Source organism: Scyliorhinus torazame, chromosome 18, assembly GCF_047496885.1.
Source record: "Scyliorhinus torazame isolate Kashiwa2021f chromosome 18, sScyTor2.1, whole genome shotgun sequence".
Classification (NCBI taxonomy): domain Eukaryota; kingdom Metazoa; phylum Chordata; class Chondrichthyes; order Carcharhiniformes; family Scyliorhinidae; genus Scyliorhinus; species Scyliorhinus torazame.
In genome coordinates this window covers 37,159,515-37,178,238 of record NC_092724.1, presented here as the reverse complement: position 1 = coordinate 37,178,238, position 18,724 = coordinate 37,159,515, and the positions used below count along the sequence as shown (strand labels likewise).

General features: G+C 44.8%; 1 protein-coding gene across 5 annotated transcripts in view; it reads left to right on the top strand.

The window, feature by feature from the left end:
- LOC140395122 (protein ENL-like) overlaps positions 1-18,724 on the top strand; it is a 113,757-nt gene that overhangs the window by 50,672 nt on the left and 44,361 nt on the right. For all 5 annotated transcript variants that reach the window (XR_011936112.1, XM_072482577.1, XM_072482578.1 and 2 more), the window contains exons 3-5: positions 10,301-10,383; positions 14,821-14,964; positions 16,330-16,455. Coding sequence is in view for 4 of the 5 variants with exons in the window: in XM_072482577.1 (XP_072338678.1) it covers positions 10,301-10,383; positions 14,821-14,964; positions 16,330-16,455 (353 nt within the window). In the remaining variant the exon portion in view is untranslated. The remainder of the gene's footprint in view (positions 1-10,300; positions 10,384-14,820; positions 14,965-16,329; positions 16,456-18,724) is intronic.

The following is an 18,724-nucleotide window of genomic DNA, read 5'->3' as shown; positions in this document are numbered from 1 at the left end:
ACCCCGTTTTGTACAGTGGGAGCTCCGCTCGCCAGAATTCCCCAGTGTAACGAGAGATCGGGAAGCAATGTTTACAAGGCATTCCAATCTCTGAGGCCCACAAAGCGAACCGGGACCACCCCCAGCCCGAACGCACAATGGGAGGGTCCCTGGCACGACCCCCACCCGTGCCCCGCAACACCCATGTAGGGCACCCCGGCCCGATCATGCGTGTGCAAAAAATGCCAGCTTGGCAGTGCCAACCTTAGAGTGCCCATGCTAGCTGGCAGTGCAGCTGGGCACCTTGACAGTGCCAGGCTGGTACCCAACTGGCACCTGAAGTGCCAGGGCAGCACGGGTAGCATAGTGGTTAGCACAATTGCTTCACAGCTCCAGGGTCCCAGGTTCGATTCCCGGCTTGGGTCACTGCCTGTGCGGAGTCTGCACGTTCTCCCCGTGTGTGCGTGGGTTTCCTCCGGGTGCTCCGGTTTCCTCCCACAGTCCAAAGATGTACACGTTAGGTGGATTGGCTATGCCAACTTGCCCTTAGTGTCCACAATTGCCCTTAGTGTTGGGTGGGTTTACTGGGTTATGGGGATAGGGCGAAGGCTTGGGGTTGGGTAGCGTGCTCTTTCCAAGAGCCGGTGCAGACTCGTTGGGCCGAATGACCTCCTGCTTCACTGTAAGTTCTATGAAATCTATGAATCATGCCCATAGGGCATACAGCTGGGGACCTCCGATCCCCTAGGAGACCCCCACAAGTGCCGTTCCAACTGGTTCCCGTTTGTCGGGACCCGTGCTGAAGGTCTCCGAGTCGAAGGGGATGAATCCCAAAACCATGGGAGTCTGCACATTAAAGTGAGACTTACGGCTGTAATATGCAGATTTGCCAAAAAGTGACCCCGCCAGGATTTAGATCGCGTTTGATATCGCAAGGCGTTTTGAGCCGGGTAGATCCCGGGAGCGGGGTCTCCTGGCTTTTATCGGTCACGCTGCGCCATGGTGATCTGCTTTTCCGGCGCAGTGTAGCCATTGAACCCATCATCTCTATCTACCCTAAACATAAAACATTCTATTGTCTCCTCCCACAAAATGTCTCATGACCAGTACCAAAAGGTTTGCACGTTCTCCCCGTGTCTGTGTGGGTTTCCTCTGTGTGCTCGCACAGTCCAAAGATGTGTAGATTAGTTGGATTGGACATGCTAAATTGCCCCTTACTGTCCAAAGATGTGCAGGTTAGATTTCTGGATGATGGGGACAGGACAGGGAGTGAGCCAAGGTGGACTCTCTTTCAGAGGGTCGGTGCAGACTTGAGGGGCCAAACAGCCTCCTTCTGTACTGTAGGGATTCTATAAAACATAATCCCTCAAATTATCTACACCCCAGTGATCCTCTGAAACTCAAAACAATATTCCATTAGCCCACTTTCTGTAAACAAATAAATGGTTAAAGTCAATGATGATCTCAGGTATACAACCCCTTGACTATCGCTACAGCAGACATACTGCCTGTGTGCATCCTAAACCTGTTTTTTAAATACATTATTACGACAAATATAAAATATAACAATTTCTAACATTCATCACAGCCAGTATTTAGCAGGGTTCAATATCCTTCCATTTCAGGTGATGAACTTTCTCGCATGAATTTAACCGGGTTACACTAGAACAGGGCCAAATCCAACGGGTAGAACTAGTTTTCTTTAAAACTTTTGTGGGATGTGGCTGCTGCTGACAGCATTTGTTGCCCATCCCTAATTGCCCCTGAGCTGAATGGCTTGCTAGACCATTCAGGCGGCCACATTGCTGTGGGTCTGGAGTCACAGGTAGGCCAGATTTCCTTCTCTAAAGGGCACGAGTGTCCAGATGGATTTTACAACATTACTGAGACTAGCTTTATAACTCCAGCTTTATTAACTGAATTTATGTTCCAGGGGACTTAAGCCCATGCTCCCAGAGCATTAGTCTGGGTCCCTGGATTACTAGTCCATTGACATTACCTCTACGCCACTGTCTCCCCTTAGTTGACCAGAGGATGTAGTGCAGTGGTTGCTAACATAGACTGCAGATTGCTTGCTATCTTTTGCATGGAACCTGCCAGGGCTAAGATTGATCATTTTGCGCATTCTGCTTTATAACATAGAAATAGCTACATTTACATTACTCGCACTGAGTTTATGCCATTGTAGCTACCATTCTGTGCAATAAACTTTGAAAGCTCAATCATTGAATCTTCCCAGTAATATGTGAAACAAAGATCTCTCTGCTTGTTCTGATGGCTTACTTAACATTGAAGGTTCCATGATACCTTCGTAGATCATAGATTGGTTGCAGCACAAAAGGAGGCCATTTGGCCCAGTCCATGCTGGCTCTCTGCAAGAGCAGCTCAGCGAGTCCCATTCCCCTGCCTTTTCCACATAGCCCTGCAATTCTTTCTCTTCAGATACTGATCCAATTCCCTTGAAATCTATGATATGATTGGACCACTACCACCATCAATACATGTCAGGCAATACCTCCCAGATCCTAATCAGTTGCAGCTCACAGAAGATTTTCCCTCTTGTCGCTATTGGTTATTTTGCCATTCACATTAGAACCATAGGATTCCTATGGTGCCGAAGGAGGACATTCGGCCCATTGGGTCTGTAGCCACCCTCTGAAAGAGCACCCTACTTAGGCCCACTCTCCCGCCCCATAACCCTACCTAACCTACACATTTTCTGGACTGTGGGGGGAAACCAGAGCATCTGAAGGAAACCCCACGCAGATATGGGGAGAAAGTACAAACAGGCACTCGCCCAAGGCTGGAATTGAATCTGGGTCCCTGGTGCTGTGAGGCAGCAGTGCTAACCAATGTGCCACCCTAGAGATAATATGTGTCTTTGAATATATGGCCTCCTAATTTTGACCCTTCTGCTAATGGGAACACTTTCGCCACATCCCCTCATGAAGTAAAGTTAGGGAATCTGCTGGAGCCCAGGCAAACATTAATCCCTCAAACAACAATAAAAACAAATTAATTGCTCTGTTGTCTCATTTACTGATTGTTGTAGAACATTCCTGTGTAAAACATTGACATACCTTGCAGCAGAGCTAATACACTATATGAAATACTTTGGATGTATTCAGATTTTATATGAAAGGTTCTTTCTTAAGTTGGGAATTTGTTTGCAGCGTTACACAAGCCTTAACAAAACTTGCAAATAGTGGCAGGAAAGGTAATGAGAACCACTTAACATACCATAACTGAGCATAATGCAGCAACAGCTCTTTCCTGTCACCTTCCAGAGTTATCAGGTGCCATGTCCAAGAATGGGTCATCAGACTGCTGTGCAATCTTCGTGTCCTCTCAGCTATAGTCACGTGAGCGTCACACCACAGTCCCTCCTTGATTACCCCCACCAGCTTACAGGTACAAGGTTGTCGACAAGAGGTTTATGGCAACTTGGAGAAGATTAACTACAGCTGCATGGATTTTGGACCTTCCTTTTTAGCTTTAGAAGATAGAATAACCTATCTGTGGACTCCACCACAATCGAGGTATTATCTGTCAAGACTGACAAATTCTGTTGTCCATCGCAACCTAAAACCTACTCCAAACGAGATGAGATTCCACTACAAATACTAGTCCGTGCGATTAAAAAAATGGGAGAATGGCGATATTACTGAAGTGTGTGTTGAACACAAGCAGGAAAGGTTCAAGATGGTCATAGCCAGTTCTCCCCGTGTCTGTGTGGATTTCCTCCGGGTGCTCTGGTTTCCTCCCACAAGTCCTGAAAAATGTGCTTGTTCGGTGAATTGGGCATTCTGCATTCTCCCTCCGTGTTCCCGAACAGGCGCCGGAGTGTGGTGACTAGGGGATTTTCACAGTAACTTCATTGCAGTGTTAATATTAGCCTACTTGTGACACTAATAAAGATTATTATTGTTATTAGCCCCAGATTATTTAAACATTATGCTTGACAAACCAAGATCAATCTTAGAATGAAAATGTTATCAACTTTCATACATAGTTTCATACATGCAAAATACACAAGGAAAAATATTGCTTTTGTAATGTAAATCAACCTTAACAAAAGAGGAGGACATTCGGTCCCTCTTTTGTCTGGTGCATCACTGAATAATTGTTGTCAATAATTTCTCTGCTTTGTCCTTGAAAGCTGAATCTGTCAGTGCAAGATGCTATCATTCAACCTCATTAGCTGTTCGGGTCTTCACAATACACATTTAGCATGCAGCATAACCTGGGTGATTGGTTCAACATAAGCACGGTGCTTGAATCTGCAGGCACAGATGGACAGCAGATCCTTTAGGAGCTTGGTGTCTTTAGAAATAATATTTCAAACCCCACCCCTGCCAAAGATCAAAACTCTCCAATTGGCATGGATAGTGGAAAGCTATGTACAAATACTCTACTTGAGGGAGGTAGGCACTTGCCTGGTTGTGACTGCTTGCCTGTTTATAACTGCAGCTTCATTTCAACCAGTAAATACTGGTCTGTTGCTGGCATAGGGTCTCACTTGCCAATATATCCTTAGCAGGGCAGGGTGCTTGTCTGCAAGGCTCAACTCTCGGGAAACGGAGGGTGGGACATTTACCTGGAATTGGATAATCTTCAAGTTTGAGTGCAAAATACACAAGGACAAAGAATGCTTTTGTAATGTAAATCAACCTTAACGAAAGAGGAGGACATTTGGTCCCTCTTTTCAATATTTGATCCAACGAATACACAGACATCAATGTGATAAGATAAGAATGTTCACCTGATATTTAACAGGATTGAACATTGTGGCAGGTATTCTTTTCCAGACTTTGACAAAGAGTCATCCAGACTCGAAACGTTAGCTCCCGTATCTCCACAGATGCTGTCAGACCTGCTGAGATTGTCCAGTATTTTCTGTTTTTGATTCCTAACCAGGGTCCCCTAGAAGTGTACGGGTTTCTTAGGATGCTCGTGGAAACAAGGACTAATGGTAATACAGGGATAAAGAACCTTTCGTTGGACATTTAGAACCATGGAATGTCTACAATGCAGAAAGAGGCCATTCGGCCCATCGAGTCTGCACAACCCTCTGAAAGAACACCCTACATAGGCTCGCTCCCCCCACCCTATCTCTGTAACCCCACCTAACCTGTACATCTTTGGATTTGTGAGCATTACTCGTATAGCCGATCCACCGCTCCCCTTAGCTCATGATACATTTCAGGAGTGCATATTCAACCAAAGATGGTTCAAACAAATTTAGGATTAGGGAATGTCCAGGCACATTAATCTCCCTCGCTAATCAAATATTTAAACTTGAACACAACACCAACTTGTATTTATTTAGCTCCACTGATATGTTAAAATGTTCCGCTGCATGGCCATTACTAGACAAATGTTAACGTCAAACCACATGAATTTTAGGGCAGATGACTTAAGGTTTGGACAAAACGGTAGATTTTAAGGATTATCTTGAAAGAGGTAGAGAGGGTGAGCGGTTTAGGTTGGGAAATCAGTGCTTAGGGCCTAGACAGCCACACAGACACCAATGGTGGCGCAATTAAAATTAAGGATGGTCAAGAGACCAGAATTAGTAGAGTGTAGATTTCTCAGAGGGTTGTGGGACTGTTGGGGATTACAGAGATAGGGAGGGGTGAGACCATGGAGGGATTTCAAAACAAGGAACTGAAAAAAAATCTCTCCAGCCTGAGGAGGGATTTGAAAATGAGGATGACAAAGCGAGGAAGACAAAAATACCATTTCTCTCCAGCCTGCACAGTTTCTCATTCTTGGATATGACGATATGTACAAGGAACAAAAGTTGACATGGTCATTCCCATGGTCTTTCAGCATCCAGGCGATGTGCAGGGACAAGAACCATTGCTTTGCATTAGAGATTGGCAACAAATATTACATATTAACCAGGAGATATAAATAGCCTGTTTATTAAAGGGTGATAGACTCTGCACCAACAACCTGCACTGCTGTCAACTGACATGTTGCCCAGTTTGCATGAGCATCACCAAATAGGCCTGAACATAAAAGAAAAAAAAGTTCCAAATAGTGATGTACTTCACAAGCTAGAATACCTACAATTTGTTCAAAATCACTTCAAATTGAGTTCATGTTAAGAGCGTTCCAGTCTCATTTCAGATTCCAGCATCCACAGTAATTTGCTTTTACTTTCGTTATTTCTGTGGTTCATTATGGGAGTGTGGCTCAATATGCGACTCAATGCAAGTCTATTTGGAAATTTCACTCAGTTGGACTATCACAAGTTCTCACTCGGAACTTAAATTTGTTTTTTCAATAGTTAGTGCTTCCACCACTTGAACCTCTTGCAGCATTTTGTTTTGTGTGTTGTGGAAAGCAATATTTTGGCTTTTGGAAGTAGCCAAACTCACACTCCTATTGTTGACCACCTTACTTCATTTTGCTTTCTGACTAAGGTTGCTTCTTACAACTCAGTCAGCATTACATCACGTGTTTATTTGGGCCAAGAGATTGTTTTATCTATCACCACATCAGTTTGAAAGTGGGTTGTCATTTCCACTGTATACCTGCTCATAGACCCAGTTACTATTTTTGTGTGAAGCAATTTCAGAACTCTTGGTTATGATTCTTGTCATGCAAATATACTAAGCAATTCCGTTACCAAGCAACAGATACTTAATTGTATGGTTGAGTGCATACCAGCTTGCAGGGAGGAAGTCCAAAAGGGAGATGAATAGTTATTCAACCCATTCCATGGCTATGTTGGGCATATCTTGGTAGGTTCCGTAGCACAACTATATTGTGTGATCCTGTAAAACATACTAATCGTTCTCATTTTGCTTGAACTGCTGCAGAGAATATGTTAATAGTTCCTCCCTCACAAATTGTACAACTATGGTATGATCCTGTGGTGCATGAAGTATGCTTAGTGAAGGAGAGGATTTTGCAGGAGTGTCTTCATCATTGAATGATCTGTAACCGTCGCATGTCATGATCCCGTGGATCCAACCCTTTTAACAACTTCAGTGGGGGGGATATAGGTTTCGGGATTAGGGATTTGTAGTTACCTTCATATTTTAAAGAATTGTCGTCTTGCTGTAGGTTCTGAATCTCTGTGAATTGGGATTAGGAGACCACATGAAGCACCACCTGCCTGCAACACAATGGCAGCATTTGTATATCTATGTTAGGCGTATTTCTGTGCACTGTTTCGTCGACCCAGTCGACCCAGTCAACCTAACCTTTACTCCTGTGGTGTTTGAAGGATGTAGATCATTTGAACAATTGAGAGGACTTTACAAGGTGGGTAATTATTTTTAACTGCGATTTTATTGCTGTTAAATCTATATTGACTAAAGTTAGCGGATCTTCTATTAACTTTCAAATAACCCTTACCCTGAACAGTCTTTTACTTGCTTCTGAAACAGTGCTCTTGAACACTCCTTTGTCGCCTGTGCATCTCTCAACGCCTTCTCTAGTGTAAAGTACAAGTAAAGTCACCATAGTCCCAGATGACCATAGGCTGCTTTCCCCTTTGAGGGGGAGAGCTGACTGGTGGTGATTTAACCCGAGGATCACAAGTACTCAGGTGAAGAGCAAGGCTGAGAAGGTGGAGCCTTCATGAATAACTCAGCTGGTATGGGAATTGAACCCGCGCTGTTGGTCTTGCTCTGCATCACAAGCTAGCTGCCCAGCCAATAGTGTAAAGTAACACATAGTTCAAGCCTATGGGGAAAGTTTAGAGGAGGTGTACGAGGAAAGCTTTTCACGCAGAGGGTGGTAGGTGATTGGAACGGGTTGCTAGTGGAAGTGGTGGAGGCAGGCATGATAGCAACATTTAAGATGTATCTTGATGCACACATGAACAGGCAGGGAATGGAGGGATACAGATCGTTTGGGAAATAAGTAGTAGGTTTAAATAAGGAATCTGGATCGATGCAGGCATGATGGGCCGAAGGGACTGTTCCTGTGCTGTAATGCTATTTGTTCTTGTTCAATGGTGTTGCCCATTGCATGGTCTCCCACTGAAACAATGTTTTTGATAAATGCATGTTTTTTAAAAAAAAACAATCTGCAGTTTATGGCTCAGTTTTCCCCAATGAACTTGCAGTCCTTAGGTCTCTCCAAAACCTCTGTTCCATCTCCGGATAAGTGACCCCCCTCTCCTTGCATCCACCTAGAGAGTTTGTCTTCGATTCTGCAATCCTTTCTTACAGCCTCTGAGTAGGAGGCTTGTCAAATGCTTTCCAAAGATCCAAGTAAACTACGACTACCATACTGTCCTCATCTACCAGCCTAATTACCTCCACAAGAAAATCCAATAAGTTTGTTACTCATATCCTAATTGTTCCGAAAAACATATTGAGTGCTTTGTATGATACCTGCGCTTTCTAGAATGATCTCTTACATTGCCTTCACGTATCTTTTATCTCAATAGCTGCAAGCCTCACTAAACGGTTATCATCTGTTTTGGGCATTTGAACATTGAAAGAGTGTTGGTTAGCATCCATTTCATGGTTATTCTTACAGTGCCTACAAACTCCTGAAACCGTTGATGCATCACCAAATCTTTTTCACTTTCTTGAGAGTTCCAGGATCTAATCCATCTGCCTAAGAGGCTCTATAAACATTTAGTCCTCCCAGCTTTTATATAACAATGACCTCCTTCAGATTTTTTCCTACCTTCTGTATGTATTTTGGGTTCTTTATCCATCTTTATTGAATCCAGGATTTGTCTAAAGTCCTCTTGTGAACACTTGATAAGAACCCATTTAAAACATCCGCTGAATCATCTGTGGCAGTTCTGTATAATCTGTTCCTTAATCTTTGATCCTCGTTAGAATCATAGAATTAAGTTGAGAAGTGTAACATTTAAATCACCAGTGGTTTGTGTCTGATCAAAGATATTTTGCAGTTCAAGTCGGCCATTTTCCCCTGCCTCCCCTCCCCTGCAATCCCGCCCTCACCGTTCCTTGCTTTTGTATAATATTGGCAAAAATATTCAGCACTTTCCTAACCAGAAACATGCCTGCAGGCGTGATTTTACCCATCAAAGACATGTTGCGTTGTCACTGATCTGTTATCTCTCCATGTCAGTTGTAGAGATGGCTGTCTCAGTGGCCCCATTGCTGGCTTGCACTTAAAGATTTTTTCTAATTAAGGAAGCAACATCATGCTTGGATAAGTACAAAGTGCTTATTTTTGTTGGTGGCATTTTTATGCGCATTCATTAAACTGTTTGGAATTGTGTTAAAAGGGAAATGTCAAGAACAGTTGCATAAACTAGTATGCTTAAGATAGTGCATTCAAAAGATTAAACCTCAAGTCACTTGGCCACTTGGTGCCACCACTATGTCACACATAGCATAGGACTCTGCAAAAATGCTAAAGATGTGCTTCATGGGGTAAGATTTTATTTCCAATGTCTTGTATGCTGGTTCTTCCCCATTTAACTTGGCATGTGGCAGGATTTAAGCTGCACTGCAGTGACAAGGGTAGCTGCATCGACTGAGGCATTTTGTTTGCTGAGTGATGCCCCGGGTTTAAGAGTGCCTCATTGAGGCAGTATTTTACAGCATTCCAGTGATTAACGTTTGTGATTTCCCACAGAGTAAATTCTCAGCTCAGCTGGATAGCTGGAGGGGAAAAGTCCCCAAGTACAGGCCTGGCATTTCTCAAGAAGGAAGACAAATAAAACTGTCAATCTCATTGGACCATCTACAGGTAGATGGTTTAAGAGCCTCATTGGACGAAGAACAGTGCAGAAAATGAGATGACCCGAACGGAAAGGTGTAGAGAGAACAATTTTAAGATGACTAACTACAGTTCGCTGAATCGCACTTGGTTGTCTTGGGGAGTCAGGAAAGAATTTTTCAGAGTCTTGACTAAGATAAGCTGCTTTTCCTTTGCCTGGCCCAGAAGTTGTCTTTATTATGTTTGGTGAGGGTGGTGTGTGAGGCTGACAGTGGATGTCCCCCCTCCCTCTTTGCTTTTCTATGAGCAAATGCGATTATAGACAAGGGAGAAAGCTTAAAGAAGGTTAGGAGACTGTTTCCAACAAGGGAGAAGGAAACTAGACCAATGACTTACCTTTATCGTTTCTTCAAAGCTCAGAAGTCTGGATTGTTGGCTGCAGTATGATGATTGTAGACAAACTATAGAGAGGCTGTTGTTAATGTGAATATAATTTGTTTTAGCAGCTTGAATTACAAACAAGGCCATTTTCTTTCTCATTTTTCATGAGGCCTTCAGTGTTGCTGTTGGTCTGATCGACATTTCTGCACTCCAGGTTGAATATAAAACAGAAAAACATCCTGCTTAATGTTTTTTGCTTCTTCCAATATAGTTTGCAAGGAGCCACCTTACAAGGTGGAGGAGTCTGGCTACGCTGGATTTATTATGCCAATTGATGTCTACTTCAAGAACAAGGTACTCCCGCTGTTTATATTAAACTTTACTTTTAACAGAAACAAAAAGGAAGAGACAACAGTGGGTTACTTATAACCTCAAGTTTGCTCTCTGGTTCATCAACTTGGGCAAATATCATTCATGCCACACCATTGCCACTGGAATCACTGCTGCCGCACAGCTCCAGGGACCTGGGTTCAATTCCAGCCTTGGGTGACTGTGTGGAGTTTGCACTTTCTCCCCATGTCTGCATAGGTTTCCTCCGGGTGCTCTGGTTTCCTCCCGCAGTCCAAAGATGTGCAGGTTAGGTGGATTGGCCATGCTAAATTGCCCTTTAGTGTCCAAAGGATTAGGTGGGGTTACTAGGTTACGGGGATAAGGTTGAGGCATGGGCTTACGTAGGATGCTCTTTCAAGGGCCGGTGCAGACTCGATGGACCGATTGGCCTCCTTCTGCACTGTAGGGATTCTATTCTATGACCATCCCCAACAAGAAAGAATTGAAGCATCTCCTCTAGATATTCAATGGCATTACCATCATTGAATACCCCACGATCAATACCCTAGGGGGTATCATTGACCCGAAACTGAACATATAAATACCGAGGCTCCAAGAGCAGTTCAGAAGCTGGGAATCCTGTAGCGAGTAACTCACCTCCTGACTCCCCAAAGCCTCTCCACCACCTTACAAGGCACAAGTCAGGAGTGCAATGGAATACTCTTCATTTCCAGATGGGTGAGGCTCCAACAAAACTCAAGAAGCTCAACACCTTCCAGGACAAAGCAGACTGCTTGATTGGTACTCTATCTGCCAACATTCACTCCCTCCATCACTGATGCATAGTGGCAGCAGTGCGTACCATCTACAAGATGCACCGCAGCAACTTACCAAGGCTTCTTCAGCAGCACATTCCAGACCCGTGACCTCTACCACCTGGAAGGACAATAGCAGCAGATGGATAGGAAGACCACCACCTGGAAGTTCTCCCCCAAGTCACTCACTATCCTGACTTGGAAATATATCACCATTCCTTCACTGTCGCTCGGTCAAAATCCTTGCGCTCCCGCCGAATCAGCACAGTAGGTGTACCGACACCTCCGGGACTGCTGTGGTTCAAGGGGATTAGGGATGGGCAATAAATGCTAGCCTCACCCATGTCCCATAAATGATTTTTCAAAAAGCCTCGAATCTTGAGCCTGATCGCTTCTTTTTAAAAAATTTTTTAGAGTACCCAATTACTTTTTTCCAATTAAGGAGCAATTTAGCGTGGCCAATCCACCTACCCTGCACAGCTTTGGGTTGTGGGGTGAAACCCACGCAGACACGGGGAGAATGTGCAAACTCCATACGGACAGTGACCCAGGGCCGGGATTCGAACCCGGGTCCTCAGCGCCGTAGTCCCAGTGCTAACCACTGTGCCACCTGCCGCCCCCTGACCGCTTCTTCTGATGAAGCGTCACATTCAGAATGTTTTCATGTATTTCTCTCTCAGATACTGACTGACCTGAAATATTTCCAGTATTTCTTTTGGTATTATTTCATACTTCTCCAGCGCTATGGGTTGGGATGGGGGGGCCGGGAAACGTTGGTGGCCTATGTTCCTGTAAGCCTTCAGATCAGGGCTGCTAGACCCTTTCCCCAAAGTTACCTGAAAACTCCCCAGTACTGCCAGAACTGCCTGCATACTGTTTGACTCTTGTCCTCAGATTCTGTGATTCCCCTAATGGTGCAGAGAAAGCCCTAGACATTCATTCCTGCTCCCAGGATACGGTCACTCCAGAGAGACTTGAGAACAAACTCTCGGCTGACATGTCAGCACTGAGGGAGTGCTGCAATGTTGGAGGTGCTGTATTTCAGCCGAGAAATTAAACAAAGGCCCCGTCTTCACCCCCCCACCCCGATCCTATGTTATTATTTTGAAGAAGAGCCGGGGAGTTCTCCCTGATGTACTGGTCGATATTGTTTTTTTGTGGAGCTTGCTGGGTACAAATTGGCTGCTGCCGTTCCTACATTACAACAGTGACTGCACATCACATGAATTTGGTTCACCATAAAGCCCTTTGGGAAGTTCCGAGTCACGAATGGTGCTATATAAATTCAAGTCTTTCTTTTGCAGACTTTGGATGACTAATCATAATAATCTTCTTTAGTGCCACATGTGGGCTTACATTAAGACTGCAATGAAGTTACTGTGAAAGGCCCCTAGTCGCCACACTCCGGCGCCTGTTTGGGCACACTGAGGGAGTATTCAGAATGTCCAATCCACCTAACAAGCACGTCTTTTTTGGGACTTGTGGGAGGAAATCGGAGCACCCGGAGGAAACCCACGCAGACACGGGGATAACGTGCAGACTCCACACAGCCAGTGACCCAAGCCGGGAATTGAACCCGGGACCCTGGCACTGTGAATCAACAGTGCTAACCACTGTGCTACCGAAGCTTCTGGTCATCCGAGAACCCTACACCTGCTAATAAAAAGATGGAATTGAGACCACAACCAGACCAGCCATGATCTTACCGAATGGCAATAGCAGACTCGAAGGGCCGAATGGCCTACTCTTGCTCCTCTAGGGCAGCGCGGTAGCATGGTGGTTAGCACAATTGCTTCACAGCTCCAGGTTCGATTCCCGGCTTGGGTCACTGTCTGTCACATCCTCCCCGTGTGTGCGTGGGCTTCCTCCGGGTGCTCCGGTTTCCTCCCACAGTCCAAAGATGTGCAGGTTAGGTGGATTGGCCATGATAAATTGCTCTTAGTGTCCAAAATTGCCCTTAGTGTTGGGTCAGGTTACTGGGTTGTGGGGATAGGGTGGAGGTGTGGGTTTGGGTGGGGCGCTCTTTTGAGGAGCCGGTGCAGACTCGATGGGCCGAGTGGCGTCCTTCTGCACTGTAAATTCTATGACTAATATCTTGTCCTAAGTTCCTAATACCTTCAGTGCTTCTCTCACTGTTTTAACAAGCCCGCACAATCAACAAAGTAGTACACCATGAGGCTCCTTTCTAATACTTAGATCCAGCAGGTCAGGCAACAGCTAAGGAACGTGTGGGCCAGGGTTTAACATTGAACTCCGTGACCTATCGGCAGAACTGGTTCTGCACTTTGCAGCAATATATTGGAGGAATGGACAGCACAGCACCACCTAGTGGCCAAGGCCAGGTTACTTGGGGCGGGTTTTGATTGCAAATGTGGACGGAGGAACTTACAATAGAAAAGCTGCCATAAAGCTGTCAGAAACAATGTGACAACAAGATGCATAGTCATAAGACTATTAATGAGATACAGATCGGTGGTGAACCCTCCGGTATTGCCTGTGATAAGTGATGTTATGTTATTTTGTGAGCACATAAGCCCCCCCCCCAACAAAAGATATGGCGGGATGGTGATGTGTGATTAAGCTATGCTGGCTTTTGAAATGAGGACAGCGTGAGCATGGCAACTTCCCGCTACCCGCACTGTTCATTGACTTTGTGCTAAAGTGTCAAAACTGTAAATTCCTACCTCTCCTTAAAGCTAACCTGCACCTCTTCAAATGAAATGAAAATGAAAATCGCTTATTCTCATAAGTAGGCTTCAAATGAAGTTACTGTGAAAAGCCCCTAGTCGCCACATTCCAGCGCCTGTTCGGGGAGGCAGGTACGGGAATTGAACCGTGCTGCTGGCCTGCCTTGGTCTGCTTTCAAAGCCAGCGATTTAGCCCTGTGCTAAAAGAGGAGATGCACTGAGGCTGATGCTGAAGCTGGCTGCCATCCAGTCAGTCAGTCTGACCTGGGAAATGTTGAATAATGGCATACCATTGGAGACAGTGGCTCCAAGGTTTTCAGTCATTGCACAGGAGGTCTTGGTGGGAGATGGAGGAAGTAGTCAAGATGTCCTGTAACCACGATTGGCTTGGGGCCCCTCCTGCTACATGCTCAAACGGCAGTGGGAGCAGATTACCGTCAATGGAAGTATGTGGAAGTTAGCCCCAGAGGCCTATGTGAACTGCTGCAGGAGCTTGGTGACCGTACTCAATTCACCACGCTCCCTTCACCCATTTACCATCAGTCACTCATCAATCAGGACTCATTCAAATGACATTCAAATGCTTCAACACACACACACCTCATAGCTTGGACACAGTGCCAGCGAATCAAACCCACACCCAAACAGCTTGTGCAACACTACTACCAAAGCAAAATACTGTTAATGCCGGAAATCTGAAATAACGCAGAAAATTCTGGAAATACTCAGCAGGTCAGGCAGCATCAAAAAACAACATTGGGATAGCAGAAAAGTCTGACTTCAGAATGAATAGTCTTAACGCTTGACTGGAGTGTTATGAGCATTTAATGATCACTAAGTCATGCAGATGGTATTTTAACCCTGCGGTATCTGAATTTTTGATTGAAATGCACTCAAAACTCCCTTTTGTGATAATACGGTCTCGAGTACGTTTGCGGTTTTGTATTTTTCCTCATCAGGAAGAACCCAAGAAGGTCTGTTTCACATATGATCTGTTCCTGAACCTAGAAGGGAACCCGCCTGTGAATCACCTGCGTTGCGAGAAACTCACCTTTAACAACCCAACCAAGGAATTCCGACGCAAGCTTTTGAAGGCAGGAGGGGTAAGTTCCAGTTACCTAGGAATGCAGACTCTGCCTTCATATGTCTGGTAACGTCCCACTGAAGACTTAGATTTAAGAGTGCCCTAATCTGTAGTGTTCAATCTGAGGCCAAAATGGTGTACCGTTTTCTCTACTACTCCGTATCTCTAGGCAGACAACCAAAAATTCTCTTTGCCGTTTATGTGGCAGCTTCCTGCTTTCTGGAAACAATTTTAGGCCTTGCAGACGGAAGAGGCCTGTCAGGGCTGTACAAAATATCCCTTTGTGCAGTCAGCAGAAGGAGATTGCCATTAACCCCACTAATTTAAGACATGGGGAAATAGACGTTAAGTGTGAGAATAACATGGATGATGTAATGCGTGATGGAGCATATGACACTGCCTCCTCAGCAGGACCCTTGTCCCCTGAGGGGTGGTCTTTATGAGTTTGGGCTATTGAGAGGGACCAAGAGGAACAGTAAAGGGGAAAAGAGTTAGGGGGCATCAGTAGCTGGACATTTTTAAAAATAAATTTGAAGTACCCAATAATTTTTTTTCCAATTAAGGGGCAATTTAGCATGGCCAATCCACCGATCCTGCACATCTTTGGGTTGTGGGGGTGAAACCCACGCAGACACAGGGAGAATGTGCAAACTCCACACAGAGGGCAGCACGGTGGTGCAGTGGGTTAGCCCTGCAGCCTCACGGTGCCGAGGTCCCAGGTTCGATCCCGGCTCTGGGTCACTGTCCGTGTGGAGTTTGCACATTCTCCCCGTGTTTGCGTGGGTTTCGCCCCCACAACCCAAAACGATGTGCAGGCTAGGTGGATTGGCCACGCTAAATTGCCTCTTAATTGGAAAAAATGAATTGGATACTCTACATTTTTTTTATTTTTTATTTATTTTTTAAAAACTCCACACAGACAGTGGTTCGGGGTGGGGATCGAACCCAGGGTCTCGGCGCCGTAGGCAGCAGTGCTAACCTCTGCGCCACTGTACCGCCCTAGTAGTTGGACATTTGTAGAAGATGTGCATCACATTGCAATTTGTTTTGTAGTTAAGCTGCCTATGTGTTTTTACAGTGCTCATTGCAAGAACTAATTCTCGGAGACCCTGTTCAATAAAACCACCTTAAAATGTTGATACACAGCTCTAGTAGACCCATAAATACCTGTAGATTGCCGCTCAAAACTGACCTGGAGTTACAAATCAGGGTCATTTTATTTACGATGCAGGTTATTGAAGTTTAAAGCGGTGCTGGCTTAGTGAACAACAATGGTCTTGCCTCTCGAATTGTGTATGATATCTAGGTTCCTCACTTTCTCTGCCTATTATGCTCATTCTAAACAACAAATGGTCAGATAGCCTCTAATACACTCTTTTTTTAGGTTATGGTAATGCCTGAAGGAACTGACACAACCTCGAGACCAAGTCCAGACTATCCCATGCTGCCCACAATTCCCCTGTCTGCATTCTCTGATCCAAAGAAAAGCAAACCATCTCATGGGTCAAAGGTTAGTTATACAGGTCATAATTGTCTACATTCAGGACATTTGCTAAATGTGAAAAGATTTTCAAATATCGGGGTTGATTTTTACCGTTGCCGCTTCTCCTGGTATATATCCTGCCTGGCTTTTATTTCCATTGAATCGGTGAGTTTGATATTGGTGCAAGGTCTTCCCTGCCAGTTGATAGTTCAAACTGTGAAGGTGAAAATTACCCCCAATATATTTTCTCTGTCCAAGTAGCTCTAGCTGTAAAGCATTGGACTCAGAAATTGGCTAAAAGTGGCTGGCTTTACTTGCCTTCCATTATCAAAGCTGCCGCATTGTAGCTTTTCGCAATAATGGAAAGCATTGATAGTCATGTGCCTTGGTCTTGGTACTGCAGCTCATCTCTGTGTCAGTCAAATGATGATTGAAGGGGAGGTGGTATTGTCACTGGACTAATAATCCAGAGTTCCAGGGTAGTGCTCTGGGGACCCGGGTTCGAATCCCACCATGGCAAATGGCGAAATTTGAATTCGATAAATGAATCTGCAATTAGAAGTCTAATGAAATTTGTGAAACCATTGTTGCAAAAACCCATCTGGTTCACTCGTTCACCCATTGAGAAGGAAATCTGCCATCCATACCTGGTCTGGCTTACATGTGACTCCAGACCCTCAGCAATGTGGTTGACTCTGGAAAGGCCTAATCCAAGGGCAATTAGGGATAGGCATTAAATGTCAGCCCAGCCAGCAATGCTCACATCCCGTGAATGAATTTTTACGTGGATTCTATCCAGCACTGCTAATGCCCTGTGCAACCCTTGCTAGTTCATGCACAACCTTTCTATTAATTAATAGTTTTCCGCAGAGACATTTTTACAGCCAAGGTTGTTTAGCTGACTTTTAGGGAACACCTTGCTCCATTTACCTAGTGAGCAGTTGTAGCTAGAATATCGGTGATCTAACGTCATAATGTGCTGCTGCTGTAGTGATGATGTATTCCAGAAGTCAGAGGTTTAAACCTACAGGTTTTTAATGATGAAGCCCCAGGACATTTTGTTTATTCACCTCCATCTAAATCCTCCAACTGAATGTACATTCCCAGTGCTTTTATTTCCTCCCAGATTTGTACCACCTGTGCTTTTCCATGTTAAATTGTATCTGCCACCAGTCTGCCCATTCCAATAACCTGTCTTGTGTTTTCTTGTTCACGTTTTGCTATCCACCTCCTACTGTTTCCAGTCATTTCTTAGGAAGCCCCAGCCTCGGCTCAGCTGCTGACACCTTCATCCAATGCCTTTGTTACCCCTAGACCTGACCATTCCAATGCACCCCTGGCCAACCTCCCACATTCTGCCCTCCATAAAAGTGAAGTCATCCAAAATTCTGCTGCCCGTGTTCTTGCTCGCACCAGTTTCTGTTCACTCATCACACCTTGCTGGCCCACCCTGGTTCTCAGTTAAGCAATATTTAGCAGCCTCATTCTTGTTTTCACGTCCCTGCGTGGCCTCAACCCTCCCTCCCGCTGTAAACTCCACCAGCCCACAATCCTCTGAGATATCTGTGCTCCTCCGATTCTTGCTGCGTCAACATCCTCGATTTCAGTAGTTCCCTCATTGGTGGCTGTGCCTTCAGCTGCCTTGGCCCACAGCTCTGGAATTCCCTCCTGAAAATTTGTTGGCTCTTTATCTCCCTTTTCTCCTTTAAGGAGGCTCCTTAGGGTCTACTTCTTTGAGCAGTATTAGGGCAGGCGGTCAAGAACTTGGTCAGTATGGCTCAAATTCTGCTTTATTACGCTCCTATGAACAACTGTGGGATTTTTTTTTTTTGCCTTAAAGCTGCTATATAAATACAAGTTGTTGTTGTAATGATCTTGTGAATGTTAATCCCCTCATCGGGACTATAATATAACTGTTGTCAGCACTTCTACAGAATATGGTGATCTTTCTGTATGGTGTACAGCGATTCTTTTGGTTTAAGGCACTCTGCTGGCGATGCCTGTTGGGAGCTGGGATGTCTGGACGATGACTGTAATGGGGATGTTAAACTTAGCCAGCTTAAATCTAACTCCCAGGACTGCTACACTGGCCTCGTGGAGTTGGTGTGAGGTGACTTTACCACAAAGGCAGGAAATGCATTCAAGTGCAAAACTATTAAACTAAAACAAGCACCTGTAGCTATAGAGCTCCTCCCATATCCTCAGGATATCCCAAAGTATTTCTTATCAAATTAATTACTTTTGAATTGTAGAGAAACAAATAAACCAATGGCCAGTTTATTTGTTTAGGCTGAAT